The 20,234-nt window shown below is 39.2% G+C and overlaps 1 protein-coding gene across 8 annotated transcripts in view; it reads right to left on the bottom strand.

The window, feature by feature from the left end:
* Positions 1-20,234, bottom strand: part of LOC110835243 (semaphorin-1A) — a 422,598-nt gene that overhangs the window by 114,208 nt on the left and 288,156 nt on the right. For all 8 annotated transcript variants that reach the window (XR_015533825.1, XM_087343592.1, XM_087343596.1 and 5 more), the window contains one exon: positions 13,017-13,068. Coding sequence is in view for 7 of the 8 variants with exons in the window: in XM_087343592.1 (XP_087199718.1) it covers positions 13,017-13,068 (52 nt within the window). In the remaining variant the exon portion in view is untranslated. The remainder of the gene's footprint in view (positions 1-13,016; positions 13,069-20,234) is intronic.

Here is a 20,234-nt window from a genome sequence, read left to right as displayed (position 1 = left end):
AAGAAGTTGGGAATATTGGTTCTTCAGCAAGTGGTAATGCTGCTCATCTCAGTCTAAACGCAAATGTGTGCAACAAAATAAGATAATAATCATCTTCTTTTGCTGCAATTATTGTTAATGAGTACTTTGGACTAAGTACTGCATACTCTTACACACCAGGGCGTCTAAGAGTAAGTTTTTCACTATTTCCATTATTTTCCTGTTTATGCAGAGTTAACTTTCATTTCCATGCAATATTATAAACCTACAAAATGTAACGTGTAATGACTCGCGCCTATTACCAAAATGCGCTCTTCGAGAACAGACGCGAGGTAGATGCGTATTCCCACCCGTCTTTGCCTCTCTTCTTTTACACAAGATGTATTAATAGTTGTCTAGCCCAGTGGTATTCAACCTTTTTTGTTCGCGTGCCCCCAGATATAATTTCTCTTCAACTTTGTACCCCAAAAGTTGTTGGTGTATAATTCAAGCTATACATGGTATATAATCTACATTTAAAATAAATTAAATAACTGATTATTCAGTGTTTATCATAAAATAATTTTTTTTTAAATTTCATGTACCCCCTAAGATGTCTTCGCGTACCCCAGGTTGAATACCACTGGTCTATACCACCAAACTTCAGATGAATAGATGTCAATATGCTCCAACATTTTTGCACCTTCAACACAGATAACAGCAAGAGGGATCGAACATAAAACCCTTTAAAGTAGGAGGTTTTCCCAACCGACGGACCACATTAGTGAACATACCTTCGGCAATGGGCAAGTTCAACAGAACTGAAATCTATTACGTGATTCAGTCACAAACAATCCATGCTTCCTGTAGTAAGACTTTGGTTGTAGGTCTCCTTTAGTTATGTGCTCGCCCATTTCAATAGCTTTGTTCCTTCGACGTGTTGTGCTGAAATATGAGTATGTAACGTATTTTTGAAGCAACCTACAGACACATTCTGCACACGTAATATTCAAATCAGGGGTTCTCAACCCATGGCCTGCGGGCAGCATGTGCCTCTCCTATGTATTTTGTGCAGCGCGCTTACGTTTGTTGCAAAAATTGTCACGTTTTATAATGAAAAATAACTACCGGATAACTTGAAGCACGTCTGTTAACGTCGTTCAGAGACTGTCGGTTCATACCGTGAGTAACAGTTCAGCCCAAAGAAAAGCATCACACCAGGCCCATGTCTTCCTGATGAACTCTTACAAGAATCCATAAGAACTGGATGAAACTGAAAATTAAACTTGCTGAAAGCTCACCAAAGCAGAAGCAGTGACAAAATCGCACACGTGACTGAGTAACTTAGTAACATTTTCACAAAGTTTCAATAATTTGTCCTCATTAAAACCTCGTGACCCGTGAGTCGTTATGTGAGGCTGGATGTGGCCCTTGGTCTTGAAAACCGTTGAGAACCCTTCATTTAAACTCTTCTGATGAGCGTTGCCACAAGGTGTGCAGACGTGACAACATCGCAAACAGGTCAACGCTTCTACTAGTCGTCCCCTCCCATAACAAGAACCTGTTCTAACAGACTTGTTGAGGCAAAAACAACAGTGGACACTTACATGCAGCTTCATTTGCTACGACAGTTCACAACTCGTGGCCCATAGCAACGAAGCAGCAAGCGGAACCATTTATCAGAGCAGCGGATTTAAAATAATACCACGGAAACATAGACGCAGGTGGAATTAATGCTGTTAATAGTCGAATGGGCCCAAATGAGTCACGATAGGGATCGAAGGCGGACTCACGTGAACAAGAAAAAAGCCTCCTGGTTCAACAAAAGGGGGAGAACTTTTTAGCTATTATAACGTCTTTAAGAGAAGTTATGAAGGGCCCACGGAGTTATTACAGCCTACAAGAAGTACCCTATTTACGAGGGGGTTATGTTCCAACAGTTCGGTGTAAGTTTTAAATTGTAAATTCAAATCTCGATTGATACAATATCACAACTGGCAGCTGATTCCCAAGCCAGTCCATTATGGCCTATTTAATCCATACCGATGCTAAACTATTGTATCTTAATAATAGATAATCGCAGAAAAAGATGCAAAATATATAAACTATGCAGTTCCAACTCACCTTTTCCTTTCTGTTTACATAACTGCGAGCAGTGATTTCGTTAGTGGAAATGGTGTATCTAGAGAACATCACGCAGAGTGTATCCGCTGAGACAAGTAGTTCACGAAAGAGAAGACTGATTCGTACATTTGAAATGGCGTTTGTATGATCGAAATTATTGAAAATATGTGTTGCGTAATACAATCGTTCATATGTACGAGCACCTACAATCAAGACGATCAAAACTCGGGGGGTTGATACCAGAATATCCATCCAAATGCTCACAAGATTCCTACGCTGGACCCTACCTATAACCCGCTTAATCCTGTCCACTCCCTCACACAGTCTCTTTCAAAACCATTTATATCTGGGTCTTTTAAGTGGTCTCTTGCTTTAAGGTTTTTCGAACAAGACCATAATTTAATTTTTGCGTGCTACATGTTCCACTCACCTCGTTTTATATCATTTCATCGCTCAACTGAGTAAAAAGATGTCATACACCTGTGTGTTTATAACAGAACGTAATGAAGTTCTCGTAATATTTTGCTGCGCAGACTCAGTATCACTGACTTCAGGAAATGCGACGCTTGACCTCGAGTCAACCTACACAGACGACATCTTTCTTTTGTCCCTTCAGGCTCATAGCGGTTTAGACAGCTTCTACCGAGCCACACTCTCTGCATACACTGGGTTTTAAAAACGCGAAACGCGGAACTACAGTCCATGGACACGCAAAAGAATTTTATGCAATGCTTCTCGGGTTATTTATTGATTATTATGAAGCGTCAAAGTAATTTTCGGGTGACATGGTTGTGGCGTATTTCAATACCGGTGATAGGAATTAATGGAGCAAAACGACAAAACATATGGGCCATTGAGCGCCCTAAAGGTTCAATCTGAAGTTAGTGGCCATCCTCCACCACCTGTCCTTATCCATACTACCCACATTGACCGTTAATCTCTTGCTGTACGAAGAGTCTCCGCAGCCTCTTTAAAATGTCTGTCTCTTCATGAGTGTTACACAATTCGATTCTTATTCCAATTCTACAGATTGTTTATATGTCCAAAAAGAAGTATTGTCGATCCACAGTGGCAACGATCCAAGATTTGTGCTCAGAAACATTGGGATTAAACCCAGCACAGTTATAGACTATCTCTACTAAAATATATCGTAGTTTCTGGCGAGCATAAGTAACTTCAGATATGTAGCAACGTTCTCCTACTAGATACCTGCCAAATCATTATTACAGAAACATTATCCCACTACAACATCTGCAGATAATACAGCATCATCAAGAACCTAAGAATCGCCTATCCGGAAGAAACACAGACTTGGATCTCTTCAGAAACGGTATCATGTGATCGGATCTCTATTGCGACATTTTTGTTTCTCTGCTCTGTTGTCGTCCTGCTATAGGCCTTGAGATGGCCCAGTGTCCATCCAAGAATTCTAGGGTTCGCATCCGCCTTAAGGTATATCATGTACAGAAACTAAGAGGTGGGAATGTAATGAGATCATGGTAAATAAAAAAATAAGTAGAACAGGCCTAATATTTAATTTCACGTACTCCGAAAATTAGGCCTATGTATAAATTGTTTCGGCACTCACACAGAAAATCTTTCTGTTTCAAGCCGTTGTTGACAAAGTGCTCCTTTAACTTGGGTCTAGGTACACAGAGACAAAAATATGATTATCGAATACAAACAGTTCAAATATAGCAAACTTTATTACCAACAAATTATAGACGATGAAAGAAACTACTTAATCAAAAGCGAAATGCCCTAGCACAGGTGTTCAAGACGTTATTATTTAAACCAATATCCATCAGAAATTTCAATAAAGGAAGGATATCAACCCGTTAATATCGATATATCGTGTTGCAACATCTCTTTAGTCTTGGCGCATAATCTGAACATCGCTTGATCAATCAACACCGTACAAAATGTTAATCTTTAATAATACACTTTAATACAAGAGCAATTTGAAGGAAACTTGTTACTGAACAAGAAGCGAGGATAAATTCAAGCTTATTGGGAGAAACATCGGAAATATCAAACGAACCAACCAAGTAACTAATTATATGAAACAGATTCCTTCTCGAAAACCTGACAGTAGCTCAGGCACTGAACAACTTCACAGCCTTCTATACAACCCACAAGTTCTTTACCGTGTTCATAACAGTCCGCACCACATGAATAAATTGAACTAACTCCCATCATATTCCCTTCAGATCAATTTTCATATAAACGTCCCGTCTCTTCCAACTCTGGCTTCCCAACCGAATGTACACTTCACCATGCGCACTACATGCCCCGCCCATCTCATCCTCATTATCTGCTAAGGAGTACAAATGAAACAGCTCCTTCATTATGCAATTTTCTGCTGGAACATAGGCTGACAAAACTGAGGAAGAGTCTGACAGCAAAACTGCGTTCAACACCGGGCCCAAACGAAATACAAGAAAGTTCAAATTTGCTAAACCGAATTATCTTCCTCCTGTACTACCAAGGTTACAGTGAAGTTACAGATAAGCCTACTCAATTTACATGCTCATTAAACGTCTCTCTTCCATAATTAGGGATAACAGGGCTATACTGTCATTTTACCTCGAAATGTGGAAAGAATCACACGTCTGTCATCCAATTTACATGCTGTAAATTATTCACTAATTTCGTAGCGTACATGTTCCGTGACAAACCCTGTTGGCAGGTGCCTCTACTGTTATTGCTCAATTCACCTACAGCTCAAGTTACTATCTGAGCTCCTTCCTCAGCCCGCTTATCGTGGTTTTAAATCAAACCACGAGTTTTCGGTATTATTGCCAAACAACCTGTTGACACGGTTTTTGTGTTAGGCAAGAATTGCTTACAAGAAACGTGTGAGTAGTCAAGTAGGTTATCGCCAAGGGTAGTCCAAGAGTGTGTGCACGCCACCCACTGAAACACGTCCCTTCAAAGTCTGTCTTAAAACGCTGGATTGTCCGAATGTCTAGCTAAGAAGTTTCAGACAATTCATGTAGAAAATCGTTTATTTTTTTACAGTGTTGGAATTCATTTCAGGTAATACGATGGCCCATATCTAATTTTTGACCATTTCTTTTGGTCGTTTGGAAACGCAGACCCTACTTACAATATTGCATTTACGGGACATACCTACTTGTTTATCGAACCCTATCCAGGAACTTAAATAATCGTAATAGCCTGTACTTGCTCGCTGACATCATTATGTATAGAAGTTATTTAGGGCAAAAATTTCTTCACAGCATGAAAAACATTAAACTCGACACAAAAGTACAACATTATAAATTTTAAACACACACACAGATTTTCAGTTACAGTAACTTAGTTGTGTACTGCGTGTTTATATTCTTTGTGCCTCGTCTCACAAATCACGAAGTTATAACAACTTGTCACTGCCGTAGACGGAGTTCGAAACTAGCCAAAGTGAAGACGCCTACACCCCTTTATTCTCTACCTGGTTAAACTGTAAACGATGATAATGAATGGCCAGAATGCGGTACACAAACATGCTTCTGCCATCTTGTCAATACAAGTCAAACTGTTATCCATTACAGAATTTTAATGTCATAAAAATACCCATTTAATTGCTGATAATCAAATTACTTAACAGTCTTTTCATGTGATTTTTTCCCTTTGTATACATGAATTGTATTGCGTAATTCATAAATGGGTGTCTATATATTGTCATCTCAAAAACGAAATTAGGCTGAAAACTGATACTTCTGTGGACATTCAAATAATCTGGAAAATTTTAAGATTTCGAAGAGAATCGTAGGGGAAAGTTGGAGGAAAAGCTCCTACTTATTCTTCACGAGATCACTAGATCCGGGGTGAGTGGCCAGCCACTCCGACCGCGCTTTACCCCTGGTGAAAGAACAAGGAAAATGGGTGGGCCTCAGAGGCGGTCTGGAAGCTACAAGAAAAATCCTTTGCCCCTGACGAGTCCCCGTTGTCGAGACCGTAGTCAAACACTAAACTTGACTGATTTGTTGGGGCTCAAATATCTCATAAGCAAATTACTTAACTTCTACAGAATAATGGGCATATCCTGCCTGTGCCCTTATATGGAGTCGAATCTTTGTCGTTACCGAAATGAGAAAGAAAAACAAAAGAACTGGGGGGGGGGGGGGGGTCCAGGGCGATCACAAGACAAAACGAATAATCACAAACGTAATAAATATATAAGAAAACTGAAAAGACAGCAATTAAAGAAACAATATTCAGTAAAAAGATATGGGCAAGAAATATGGAATAAATATCTGTAATTCTGATAACGCAGATGCTCAATAAATATAGTACAAAGAAGCGTATAACATAACAGAGACATCAGATAAAGATATGGAAGACAAAGTTTTAAATTTTGTAACTTTAATAGATAAGTTCGTTACCGTTTTGTGTTACTAATCGGTCTAAATTAATCTTTAAACTATCATTATGCATTTATTGTGAACCTAATTCTAAGTAATAACGATTAATAATCATGGCTTAACAAATTCAATTATAATCGCTTAATTTTTGTATCTAAACCATAGGAGTAATCCCTGATACATAAAGGAAGATAGTCACTTAGTTTTCATTGTACAGGCTTCACACTAAGCATAACAACTGCTGCAGCATAAATACCTTCTACTTGCTGCAAGCTTAAATTTAGGACAGCTGTAAGCATATTCGTGAACGAAATTCCCAAAGGAAAACACATTTAATTAAAAAAAGTCCGCAACACAATTTAGTACCATTACACTACTCATCAACTCAACTCCCAAAGTCCCGTGCTAGCAATCCCAAAACCCGAAAGTTACGTGATTCATTATTTCAACTGAATATATAAATTGATACACCACAGAAAATTTACAAAACTCATGCAAAAAATTACCAGTCACCAATATCACAAGACTACTGCAGCTAATAAAAAGACATAAGGTAGTGTAAAGATGAAAGTCTGGTTTTATTATAACCTTCACACCGCATTTCGTTACTCTAGAACGCTTTCACTTTAAATTAAGTTTCAGTAAAATACCAATCGTCCGCTTGTTATGTAATAATCTACTTTCACTGTCTCTACTTAAAGAGGACTATGCCCACAAAACACGGCTGTAATCAAGAATACAAAATTCAAAATCTTTAACGTGCTGTAGCAAAGCTGGTACGTGATTTGTCGCTCAGATTTACAGTTCTAAATGTGACGAATATTTAACGAAATACAAGGACAAATTATTGTTAATTATACGCATGTTACATATGTACCATCTGTAGTGTAATTGGTTTTGCAACAGTGGGTTTAAAACTGAACTAAATGTCTGAACTGAGATCAGTGAGATATGAAAAATCGTAAAAAAAAATTTAAATTACTTCTCCGTTGGATTGCAATTCTTGTCCTCTGTTAACACTTATCGTGTTACGAACGAGATATGCCGATCAGAAATGAACCTTGTAGTCTGGGTTTATTTGGCATTTGGCAAGTGAGTCTTGACATTTCTTGGCAGTTAAAGTTAGTAGCTTTGAACAATAGAAAATATACGTTGACAGAAAATATACTACAAAACAGAAAAGGAATTTTTGCATTGAAATGTTAATGTTTAAATATCGCTTAAGCTAGTAGGAATATATTCAGAAAAGTTGTACATATGAATCAACTCTGTCAGAAGAAAAGCACATAATGATGTCTACATACCGATACGTGGCATAATACATACAAAATGGCCCGTCATCATGCCCTGTCTTGAGTCAGATAAAACCCAAGTTGTTCAACGCCCTTTTATTATCTTCTCGTCCACGTTTAAGACATCCCAAATAGTCTCTTCCCTTCAGCTTTAACTTAGAAATTGAAATTAATTATTTAATCAGGAAACTGCGAATATAAACATTCGACAAATTGTGATTTTTTTCCCGAAGGAACTTGCGAGTAAAGAAGATCAAAACTTCCGGCGGCATTGACCTCACGGCCGCCAGATTGCAGCATTACTTAGAAACTTCCCTTATTACCTTCAAGTACTACTAGATCCTGGTGGTCCGTGTTCACAACATAGCAGCATAAGGCGAGACTCGAATGCAAATTGAACACACACAGGAAGTTTGAAAGTGGAGAGAGGAAAAAACTGGTTCCAATATATGTAAATGGCCTCGAGATGAGATCACATGGGTGACGTCACAAGTGTATACCCACGCAAAGTAACCCCAAAACAAAGCTATCCAAAATAGCACAATATTCAAGCGCATGAATTAACAAGCGAACAAATTATTCTGTAAATTTGGGTGGGAAAAATACGCGCTGCAGTAACACAAAAAACTCTTGTACACTTCTACTGCACAGCTATTGGTGATATCGTTGCTGTCATTACACTTAAGAATATATTATTATTCCGTAAAGACCCTTATTAATGTAAGAGTTGAGGTTTTCACAGCGGTGAGTCTGAAGATTGCTGTCATCTGGGTTGTTGCGCCGTGTAGTCTGGTAGATGTCCACCAACGTTCCAGAGGTCATGTTCCGTCATCATGACCTCTGAAACGTTGGTGGATATGTACGAGACTACACGGCGCAACAACCCAGATGACAGCAATCTTCAGACCCTTATTAAAATAAATCACAATAGCTCGAACATTGAAGTGGCTGGTCGATAGGCGGTTCGATCACCTGTTAAGTGGAGCTGGATCGCGCAACACACAAGAGGTCAGTGTTATTTTATTTAGTGTTCTGTCTGACGACAGGTCCATATGAACAGGATCCTTCCATCCTTTTCTCGGACTGGGACCTGTTATATACGTTCTTGGCAGATGATCCAGAAGTGGTTTGCCATTGCCTTCTTCTGTGTGTGAATGGAGTAATTGTTGGGATGCTACGGAGAAACCGGGGAAGCCCCCGGAGGAAAACTTCGTGTTGCCTAGACCACGGCCTTGCCCAACACAAGTTATAAATTCGGGCACCGCCGGGAATCGAACCCGAGAACCCAGGATTACAAGGCCAGCGTTCTAACCACTAGACCATCGTGGCGGGCAGGTCAGTGTTAGGTAAGACTAATTAAGGACGGCTGCCTTCTGGGATGCTGTGTTTTGATAACTGTCTGGTGCTTACTGCCTCCACCATCAGGGCAATTGCAACATTCCAAGAGGACAGAAATATCACCAAGAATAATTCAAAGTTTCTCTTGTTGTAAATTAATATTATGACACCTGTCTCGGGTATTTAACCATTTCGTCCGTTCTGTAGCAACTAGAGATGTATTCTGGGACAATTTATTGATTTATGGACGTACATCTATCTGCATTAAAATACAGAATATGCGGGTGTCCTGCACACACATACAAACCCTTTGTTTTACGAAAGCAACACTATCGCTGAACAAAAAATAAACAGGCCTACACGAAAACTACTTTCCAACAATTCAAAGATGGTACGTACTAATAGAGTGACCTAGGATAGTCTAATATTGATACAGTATATTTACCTGTCACTAAAGGAAGGTAAACAGCAGCTAATGCTCCGGTCTAGCTAGTAGTGAGCCGTCAGACCACTAGAACTCGAGAGGATCATGAAAGAAGTGTTCTACTGCATAACGCAACAGCGGCATATTATTATTATTATCCCATCTATTCATCACTTTATGGGGTATGTACTTCCATGTACCCGAGACAGACCTTAGGGCAGCAGCTATTTCCGGAATACATATTGTTTTTAGCAAGTGCCACATGTATTATATAATTTTATTTTATGAAAGCGTCTTTCGGATGATGTTTGAAGTTCCCAAAATGGCGGTCTTCTGCAGTTCCCTGACGTCGTGTTCGCCCGGGATGTTGGCCAAATATTTCCTGAGCGACCTGGAGACAGTTCCTGTTGCCCCTATAACTACTGGGATTACTTTTGCTTGACCTTTCCACATTCGCTGTGTTTCAATGAGAAGGTCCTTGTATTTCAAGATCTCCTCTGCTTCATTCTTAATCACATTCCTGTCAGTCGGTATTGCTATTTGGAATTATATCAGGTTTATTATTTGGAATAGTTCTATTTTTTATCTTGATTTCACGAAATAGTTATTTTGATATTCTAACTTGTCTCAACTGCTTTCAGGGTGTGTTCATGTTTATTGCTATTGTTATTATTATCATTATCATCATCATTCCATCGATTCACCATATTACAGGGTATTTACATCTATGTACCTGAGACAAACCTTCCCCTGAGGTAGATAATGCAGCAGCTATTAATGAAATACATTTTGTTTTTAATACGTGTTACAATTTATTGTGAGACATGACTATAAATACTATATATTTTACATGAGCGTCTTTCGAATGATACATGATGATCCCAGATTGACGGTTTTCTGAGGTTCCCTAATGTCGTGTTCGCCCGGGATATTGGCCAAATATTTTTTGAGTGACTTGGAGACAGTTCCAGTTGCTCCCATAATTACTGGAATTACTTTTGATTTATTATCATAATTATCATTAAAATACCTCAGTATTGTGGTATGATTGCCGCAATTGCGCACAACCTGATTTATAGACAATGAAAGTAAATATGTAACTTCTTCAAATTCTTGCTACTATTCCCTTCAGAATCTTTATACCTTGCTGTCAATTATTTAAAAATCTAAAGATCAAAATATGCACAATATGTAGTTGTACCTGTCCCATAACAAGGGTTATGTTCAGAAGTGTACATAAAACCTAGGAGTCACGTTCATCATTGTAAATGTAACCAACGGACTTAACAAATGTCAGTGTCAAATGTCAATATCATAACAAGGGAGTTGCAGAACAAAATGCAGAGGAGAACATTTACAACAAAGAGGGAGGGGATAAAAATAACATTTCACAATTTCGTAACAATTAGGTCTCAAAAATTTATGCAAAAACAAATACAGTGAATGGATGTCAATGGGGTTGGTAAGGCTGGAATCACACACGGTTTTCAAGTCGTTTTGTCGCACAGAAAATCCGCTTTGCATCCCGAAAGAACGGTATTACGTTTTAAATTAGATAAAGCAAAAATCTCTTGTATGACGTTCAGAGGTCCCTGCTGCCTCCATCATCAGGGGGACTCATCGCCCTGATGATGGGGGCAGCAAGGACCTCAGAAAAGTCGGCAAACTTCTACCAGACTACACAGCGCAACAACCCAGAAGACAGCCATCTTCAAACTCACCGCCGTGAAAATCTCAAATACTACTACAACGGATTCCGGTTAACTGGGACACATCGGGACTAGAACACTTTGGCCCAATTAAGAGGCTGCCCAAATTATGCGACGTTTCACTTGAATACTTAAAAGGGTTTGTTCTTTCAGATTTGTCCCAGATAATCGGCCGCCCCGATTAACCGATGGTCCAGTTAACCGGAATCTACTGTACTTCCTTCAACATCGGAAATTGCAGTAGTGAGTGTGTGAGAATAAAAAATCTATACAAACTTGTGCAAGTGACCTGCTTGTAAGAGGGTGGCAATTTTAGCTTGGGAATCGAGTCACATATCACGAGTCGACTTCGAAATACCTTGGCCGAATTTCGATTCCCTCGACGCCATGAAGAATGCTAATTATGCGCAGCTACAGTCGTGTATGAAAATTACTCCTCATGCAGGAGAGGTTGAACTCAAAGTTTATAACATTCATAACTCGTTTCTGTACTACGGTAAAAGCATCCAGTAGAATTTAAATTTATTCATGTTCTACCCCAAATACTTTCTGAATTTTTTTGCAGGTTCTACCTCTTTTGTGATACTTTCCAGAAGAAGCTAACCGTCAAGACACACGTTGCTATGGAAATACGCAATAGATGACAGTGACGAAATGGGGCCATAAATAATATGAAAACTGTATGGCTTCCATGTGGATAAAATTAAATTAATTTAAAAGTATCGTTGTCTCTCTCTTCATATGAGAGACAAGACAATGGGTTTTCATGGCGGCCCACACTTTACAAAATACCCTAAAGCATTAGTCCATCTTGGACACCAACAAAGCAGATTTATTTACTTACCTAGCAGGCTAATAGTTTTACGTACAACGATAAAACTGACAATTTCACAAACAACAAATTTCGGATTAACAGCCATAATCAGACCCATTTTACGATAAATCTGTAAAAATCTTCTTCATACACAGCCTACACTATAGTACTAATCTATTGGGCTTCATTATTAGAAATATCTGATTAAGAAAATAATATTTATAGGCAATACAATTAAAATATTCTGTTTTACAATGTAAAAATTAGTAACTAGACTCCACTAAGGACGGTTCTTCGAAAAATTAATGGTTGCTCAGCTGGTCAAAAAATTGACTGATTCAATGTTGTTAAATTGACCGCGTAATAGTCTTTATGCGGTGAAGTCAGCAGTAAATAATAAGAATACAAATTAGCAGGCATATACACTATAATACTTTCATACATTTAACGAGAACCACCTGAATATGGCCAGTTACGGTCAGAACGTGTAGTGGATTCTTAAAAAAACATTTCAACTACAATAAAGAATTGTTGTGTAGACGGAATGTCAACCTGGCGTTCAAAACACAACAGGATGCATCCCTTAAAACTGCCACTGCATACTACAGTAAGTAAATCTAAGTCAGAGAATTCTTCCATCATTTTCTGTTTCGGATGGAATCTTTGCATAAGAACCTGCTTAATTATTCCGTGGTATTACTCCAGTGCCACATTACCTAACAGAGTCGCGGGGGATTTAATGGGTACGGTAAAAATGTCAGCGCTAAAGTTCAGGTCAGGTTAAGATGGCACTCGTGGACATCCACTGCGGTTCAGAAATTATCCATATCGAAAGTTGGGCCTTTTTAATCTGAATGAATATGTGTAAATGCCATCACTCACGTGTTACAGAGATCACCCTGACACAAGCTACGAAGCGTACGATGAAGCAAGGAGGACTTTCGGCTTTATTAATAATGTCTGTCATCCAGATGACATGCATTTACTCACCTGCTCTGTGAACTCTGAGAGGTCTCGGAGGCTAATGTTGTACACGATATTCCTGCAACAAATAGAGAAGTCACATATTAGGGTCGGTGATACTACGAAGTTGAACGGACAGCGCAAATCGAGTTCTCTCGATTCGGTCAAACTAAAATGTTCTGTCCTCGTCTCTGCTGCACTGTAAGGAATTGCCGATAAGAATTTCCAACAAAACCACTCGCTAAAGGCAATCTTCAAGCTCGCAGCCGTTAATATGGCCAGCTTTCCCAGACAACTGCAAGTGATAAGCAAATGTGCTTGAAAAAGAAAAATAGCACAACGTCCACTAATGTTCGAGGCACTGCTTTCTTTCCGATAAACCGTAACGTGTGCCTATTCTGCTAGGTCAGACGACCGCAAAGGTGAAACTTGAACAGCGAAATCTTTCGTAGAAGGAAGTGAAAGTTTAAAACCCGCCATTGGACAGTATCCCGAGCCACTTCGTGTCACAACATATTTATCTAAAATTTTCCCATTTCCTTCTCAATTTAGCCAAAATATTTTCCACAAAAATTATATATGTATTGAGCTACGTGCCCAATCCACACTTCATTGTTTACTCAACACTATGTCACTGGTACAAAGCACAAAGTTCCTCTCTATGAAGACCTGAAATTAAGTTGGGTGTACATACTGAACACAGCCCAGCGGGTTGGATACCGAATTTTAATCTCGTAGACCTGTGTTTTCGTTGTCCATATGAGAGTTGTACTTTGTCTTCCACTGTCAATCAGTAGCATGTTCCACTAACGATCCAAGCACATCTGTCACCACCCTGAGTTGTTCCACAGTCTGGACGAGCCACGTTGATACTACCGTTGTCCGGCGATTTTGAACTTAATATGCATGAAGTGTAAAGAAGCTAGCTCACTACAAGGATTGAAATCTTCTGAGATAAGACGCCACGTACTTTTATACGTATTTCGCTGCGGTGTTGCCTATTAAATGAAACCGATTATTTCTATCCATTCATTCGTCAAGCTAAGCTTAAATACGAATCGTAACTTACAACAGCAGTTAGATTAGTAGCTAGACTCAAACGTAAATGTTGCACCTTTCAAAAGAATTTCAGAACATCAGAACTGTATATACGTAAACCCCGCGACTGTACCATATTAGAAAGGCAGCTAAATCCTCTCCAGATCCGACGACTTCAAGATCATTATCTGTGATCGAATTACTTAAGTGGTCTGTTTCTTTTAATTTTTCAGCTTATAATATTGTATCTTATCCTTGCGTGCTACATGTCTCATCTAATCCTCATTCATGCTATCACCCTAATGACCATTTAAAAGTACAAATTACCATGCTTTGTCCCCGTCACCTCCTCTCTTGTATGGCCTTCAATAATCTATTGTGTGCACAAACCAAATTACTTCATGCAGTCGATCTAGGCCTTTCCTTAAAACTGCTGTTAAGGTTAAGTGGCAGCTGCGGGTGTTTAAACAAGAAGATCAACTCTGCAGATTATTAAAATTTCCAGTTTGGGTAATCGATGTTACATATTTAAACATGCTGTTGTACGCTCGGTCTTGTCTAAGGATTCGTAAACCTTCTGCCTGACTCCCATTCCTATACAGCCAGCAAGAAGGGAGTAGCAGGAACTAGCCCAAGTATCGCCAAAGTTCATCATTGTCTGAAAACAATGGCACGGACACTGCCGGGGTGAGTTCCACCCTGGCTACAGTTTACTTTAGTCCTAGTCCAGAAGATAAGTCTATTGTTCAATTCATTTCAATGCTTCTCTAATCAGAACACGAGTTTCCATTGTCTGCAGTTATATTAGTAAAGTTGCCAATGGCTACTAGCGTGGGATATTGGTGGGATTTGTTTCTCCAACAAGTTTATCTGCTTGAATCGAATGTTGTGCACAGGTGCGCTGTTGGCTCCATGTAGGCCTAGAGTGTGTACAGAAAACTAGCAAACATATGTGTCCATGTACCTCGACACTTTGTTACGGCCGTCACAATGATATGTGAACGGAAAATGCGACGCGCCGACAGCAGATTCGTGTGTCATCGCCCTGACGATGGTGCCACCAAAAATCTATAATATATTTAAACTTGTAAAAGACAACACGATGATTTTACCCAGAAGACAGCCATCTTCAGGTTTAGTTTTGGTTCGTATCGACTTAACGCAATAAATATCACAAAACAAATTCACCTGTAAAAACGAGTGATGGCATACTACAGCATCTAAAATTATAAATAGTTTTAATATGATACACACACAAACACAGAAAATAATTCCATATTTTGCAATTTCACATTTGCAGTGTGACTAGTTTTGTAACAATTAATCTGGATCTGCAATAAATTAAATTTATACCAATGACGTGGGCAACGGGTTTGGAAATTATGCCTGTCCCACTAGCGTGTATTTGTTATTATCGTCTTTTCTTTCACTTATTAGTGATGACTCAGAACAGCTTTAGAAAACTTCGACGAAGATTTAGAGCCCAAATTATATACTTTCACTATTACAAAAATATGTAGCATGTAGAATATCGTTATATGAAGCCAAATGAAACGAAATCTCAATATAATACAAAGCTGTATATGAGTTTGCTGGACCGATATAGCGCTACTATTTTTCTCTAGGGTATGTTACAATATATTTTAATCAATTTCATTTTTATACTCACGTGATTGATAACGTCCCCCTGCCTTTTTTTAAAAAGAGCGAGTAATGGATGTTTCAATTAACAATATTCATCAGTTGCTTTTGATGGGATAATAAATGAAACCTCGGAGGCAGTTTCAGACCAGATGACATCATTGCGCCCCTATACTCTTGCAGTTGTAACAGATCACGTGATAAATGAAGGTCGTGATAAGCACGTTGTATAGCCCGGGACAGATAAATCTGCTACGACCTGAGAGAGAAAAAGGTGGTCTGCCCGCGGGGACAGAAAGGCACAGAGGGAGGGGGTGAATAAACGGGGAAGGACAATTACTGCATATACGTATATGCGACAGTTAATCTACCTCCAGTACCCGAAATGGAAATATGTTTTAAAGAGAGGTGGCTATCTTCTGGATTTTAACGCCGTGCAGTCTGGTAGAAGTCCCTTTAAATACTTCTGAAGTTGACAACGGCGTACTGTGGGCAGGGAACAGCAGAGATTTTTTCGGAACAGCGTAAACACTTCAGGATTATTGAGGCAGCTGGACTGCTACATATAATGTTAGCAGCAACTGCTAAGAGCAGAGTGACGACGTAGCAAGAGCAATGATGGAAGAGTGGGAGATACGGTGTAGTGGGGACTGTTTAATTTTCGTGGTTCTGCGTCGCGGCAAATTTTTTGGTACAAGCTCTCTTCCCAATGGACAATGCGGCCCAGTGTTCCTTCGGCTCAAGACGGTACTCGCGATAGCTTTACATTCACATATGAGCAGCGGGTGGTACTCGCAATGATAAAACTCAACACTTACAGATATTACATACAAAGAGACTTCCCGATCAGGAACCAGGAAAAATTAAGCCATGTGTACGCTGAAAGAAGGTATAAATTATGAAGTGTTTCAAAAAAAGTTTACCAAGTTCTTCAAAAACTTTCATACAAGTGGAAAGTTTTTCAGCTGATCAAAATATTCGTTCATTTTAGCACAGACCGAAGGTCTACGAAAGTATTGTGAAAGGTGGCTAATGGAACCCACACCGAGCCACTTCAGGCCAGTTTACATTACAGACATTGCTTCATTATCATCTTTTCGATAGAATCCTGAGTCCTGCAGGAGCAGTCTGCAATCGAACTTTAAACATTTTTATTCAGTCTTACTCATACTAATTATAACAATAAAGGCGTTCAGGATTCACAAACACGGAAAACAAAGTATTATAAACGTCAGTGTGTAATCGTCATCGCATTATCTTATAGCAAAATTGTGTTCGACTCATATCTCATAACAATTAATGTAAGGTAAAAAAAATAATAATAAAAGTCAGACCAAACATATTGTAAAGAATGCGGAAAAATGTAGTTTAATCACTTCACTAAACTAATTATAAAATGGAAATAATACAGATTAGTATATTAGACGCCGACATTAAAGCATTTCGGCCTTAGCAGACTGACCGACCCGCTGACTCTGTTCTTTGCATTTTTGACATTACAAGTCAACTTTCAGGCTTACATCTGGTTCACTCGCAGCTCCCAGAAGGCGAGTTCATAAAACAAAATTGTCCTTGAAACTTGATTCATCTTCATCATCGTGCCCCAGATAAGAGCTCAGCTTCACACTGTATTAATCTTGACAATCGATGCAGGAGTGTGGTCAAATTCGCGCCCCGGCAAAGGAACTTCCGGTAACGACTGGGGTGAAGGCCAGTGGAGTTCCAGAGTCACATCCCATGCGATGGCAAATGGAAAATTATCTGCCTCGAACCCCGGTCGCCCAGCCAATCGCCTTATCACTGCACTGAGATAACCTGTCCAGCAGACAGAAATTATGTGCAGCGAAGAAGATGTCGGTGAGTCGATACTGTGGGTTATAACACTGTGCAGTTCCTCTGAAACTCTGGTATCTACTTGTAAGTCCATATGGTGTTAAAACCACATTATGAAAATCGACATTCTGCGTATCTGATTAAGAAGGAAATTACATTCCGGCAAATGTCAGTGACTAATTAACGGATACGATATTTCCAATTCGTTTATCGACTTACCATTCGACATTGCTTAACTTGAGCAACCGATGAAGAAACATTGTTAACTAATCCATAAATCGATCAATAAACAATATACCCAATGGCCGTTCCTCCAATATTTGTATGTGTGCCTACTTTTATAATTTATCAAGAAATACGCAATTCGCCATTTTTTGACAAAATTGTGAACATTTTTCTGAGGCCGTTGCTATAATTTTCTGAACCACGCCTGAATCTTCTGAGATTCAACATCGAAATTTGGTGTTCCGTTTAATTTCTCCCTATAATGATACAAATCCTTTCCATCAGGTCCTCCGCGACAAAATAATCGTAATCAGAGAGTACCAATTATGAAGCTCGTCGTTAGGTGTATTTCAGTCGCACTTAGACCAAACTATTCTCGTCGGCACTAACTTCTCATACATATTGTAGCTGCTTTTATGTATAGTTTTATCTGAGAGCCACAGACCGAGATTAAGCTAAACAAGTAAACGTTTTGTAGATATCTTTAGGTTTCTATCTAGGTCACAGGAAGAAACTTCATTTGCTTCTCAATGCAACTATAACTTAGGTTTAAGACAATTTTAAGCTCAGCAGACCGTTCCATATTTGTCCTTGGGGATTGTGGCCTAATCATGCAGCTTTCTTTGTGTTTACCGACTTTCGAATTGGAACTAAACTAATTCGGTAGACTTTATTTGTAATCGGTACGTTACCCGTCGCTTTTGCGAGTTTAAAATTAGAACATTCCAACAGATTCCTGAAGAGGTCCATAGTTTCCTACATGAAATAGAAACCATTCTGCAAATCGATTCAACTGGAAGAACTCGGCTTTAAGAGGTCACATTTACATGCGCGTGAACCTGTAGACCTAAGCACAGTAAACTACTTTACAGTAATTATTACGAATCCCGAAATTTCACGTCTATGTTTGAGAACAGAATTGTAAAGAGAACATTTGGACCCCAGAGGTAGTACCACAAAGCCGGAAAGAAATTGTCCTAAACAATTTGGAGCTTCATAATTTGTTCTCTTCATCAGATGTTATTAGAGAAATTAAGTTAAGAACAATGATTTATTACGAGGCATTTAGATACTAAAATGCATGGGTTAGATGAAAAATCATCCAACATTTTTATGGGAAACACTCAAGGCTTGCGTGACCTATGTGTAGAAAAATGAACCATGTTGAAAAAGGCTTCAAAGTGAGGATAGCGACAGGATTCACCATCTCTGCAAATGTTCCGATAGCGAGCTTCTGCGAACACGATAATGTAACTTGAGTTTCATAAAATCCTGGAAAATCTTGACCAGCTGAGAAAGGGTCACCCTGGAGTAAACGACACAAAGAATAAAAGTTCTTCCCTTCACTATAATCTGTGTGGTGATATCAGCAAGGCCTATAAATACGTAATTTCACAATTTAATGGTCTATTCCTGTGTGCATTGTCCATTACCACAGACTCCCACTACCGTAAACTTGTCTAACATAAAAGTTTCACATCATATCTGAGTCTGCAATTAGCGAGTAAAAAGCTATCGCCGTTATACTGAAAGCAAAATATTAATTTCAATCAGTCAATACGTCAATTAACAGCTAAACAAACAATTCAATTAAAGCCATTCATTTTTTCGAAGTTTATCGCGACGCAAAATGTCAGGACCCTTGCGTCAGCGCGAGCAGGGACTCCGGCGTCACTGTCATCTCACAGGTTCTCAATGCCGCCACGTTGTCGCTGCTGATGTCGAGTCACAAGTGTGATGGCCTCTACTGGCATTATATTTACAGACCTAATGGGTTTAGTAACAACCCAACCATCACATCAAAATACAGGGTCAGTCAAAAGTATGTTTACAAACTTTGTGCGAGTGTTCCTGGATGAAAAACAAGAAAAATGTTCCTATGAACATATGGTCGCAAATGCTTCTTTTTCAAAATAATATCCAAAAATAATTTATTGCCAAGTATAAGGACAGGGATGTTTCTTTATAACAGATGCTCAAAGGTTGCTCCTCCATTCTCCACACATGCACGAGCACGACGTACACAAGACTGACGGATTCGTTCGTACACACCAGGGTGTCCTCGCATCATCTGGCATGCATTCTGCACACGTTCCCATAGGTCGTCGTCATAATTGTTTATGGGTGTTGCATAAACGACGGACTTCAAGTGACCCCACAGATTAAAGTCCAACGGAGTCAGGTCCGGTGATCTCGGTGGCCATGCTACTGGGCCACCACGCCCAATCCATCGCTGAGTGTACTGTTCATTGAGATGATATCTGACGCAACGGAAGAACTGTGCTGTGGCTCCGTCGTATATAAACGACATTTGTCTTCTTGTATTCAGTGGCACATCTTCCAGGAGACGTGTCAAGTGTCTTCTTGAGAATCACCGATATGAAGGTCCTCTTAGACGCGATGGAAGCATGTGTGGACCAATAAGCATGTCGACAATAATTCCTGCCAATACGTTAATTAAAAATCTTTTATGGGAGCTAGATTCACTTTGATATAAAGTCAATTCAT

This window comes from Zootermopsis nevadensis, unplaced genomic scaffold (genome assembly GCF_977971745.1).
Source record: "Zootermopsis nevadensis isolate Lab colony 2312 unplaced genomic scaffold, Znev_1.0 Znev_ptg000006l, whole genome shotgun sequence".
NCBI classification, from domain to species: domain Eukaryota; kingdom Metazoa; phylum Arthropoda; class Insecta; order Blattodea; family Termopsidae; genus Zootermopsis; species Zootermopsis nevadensis.
This window is presented reverse-complemented; position numbering and strand designations above follow the sequence as displayed.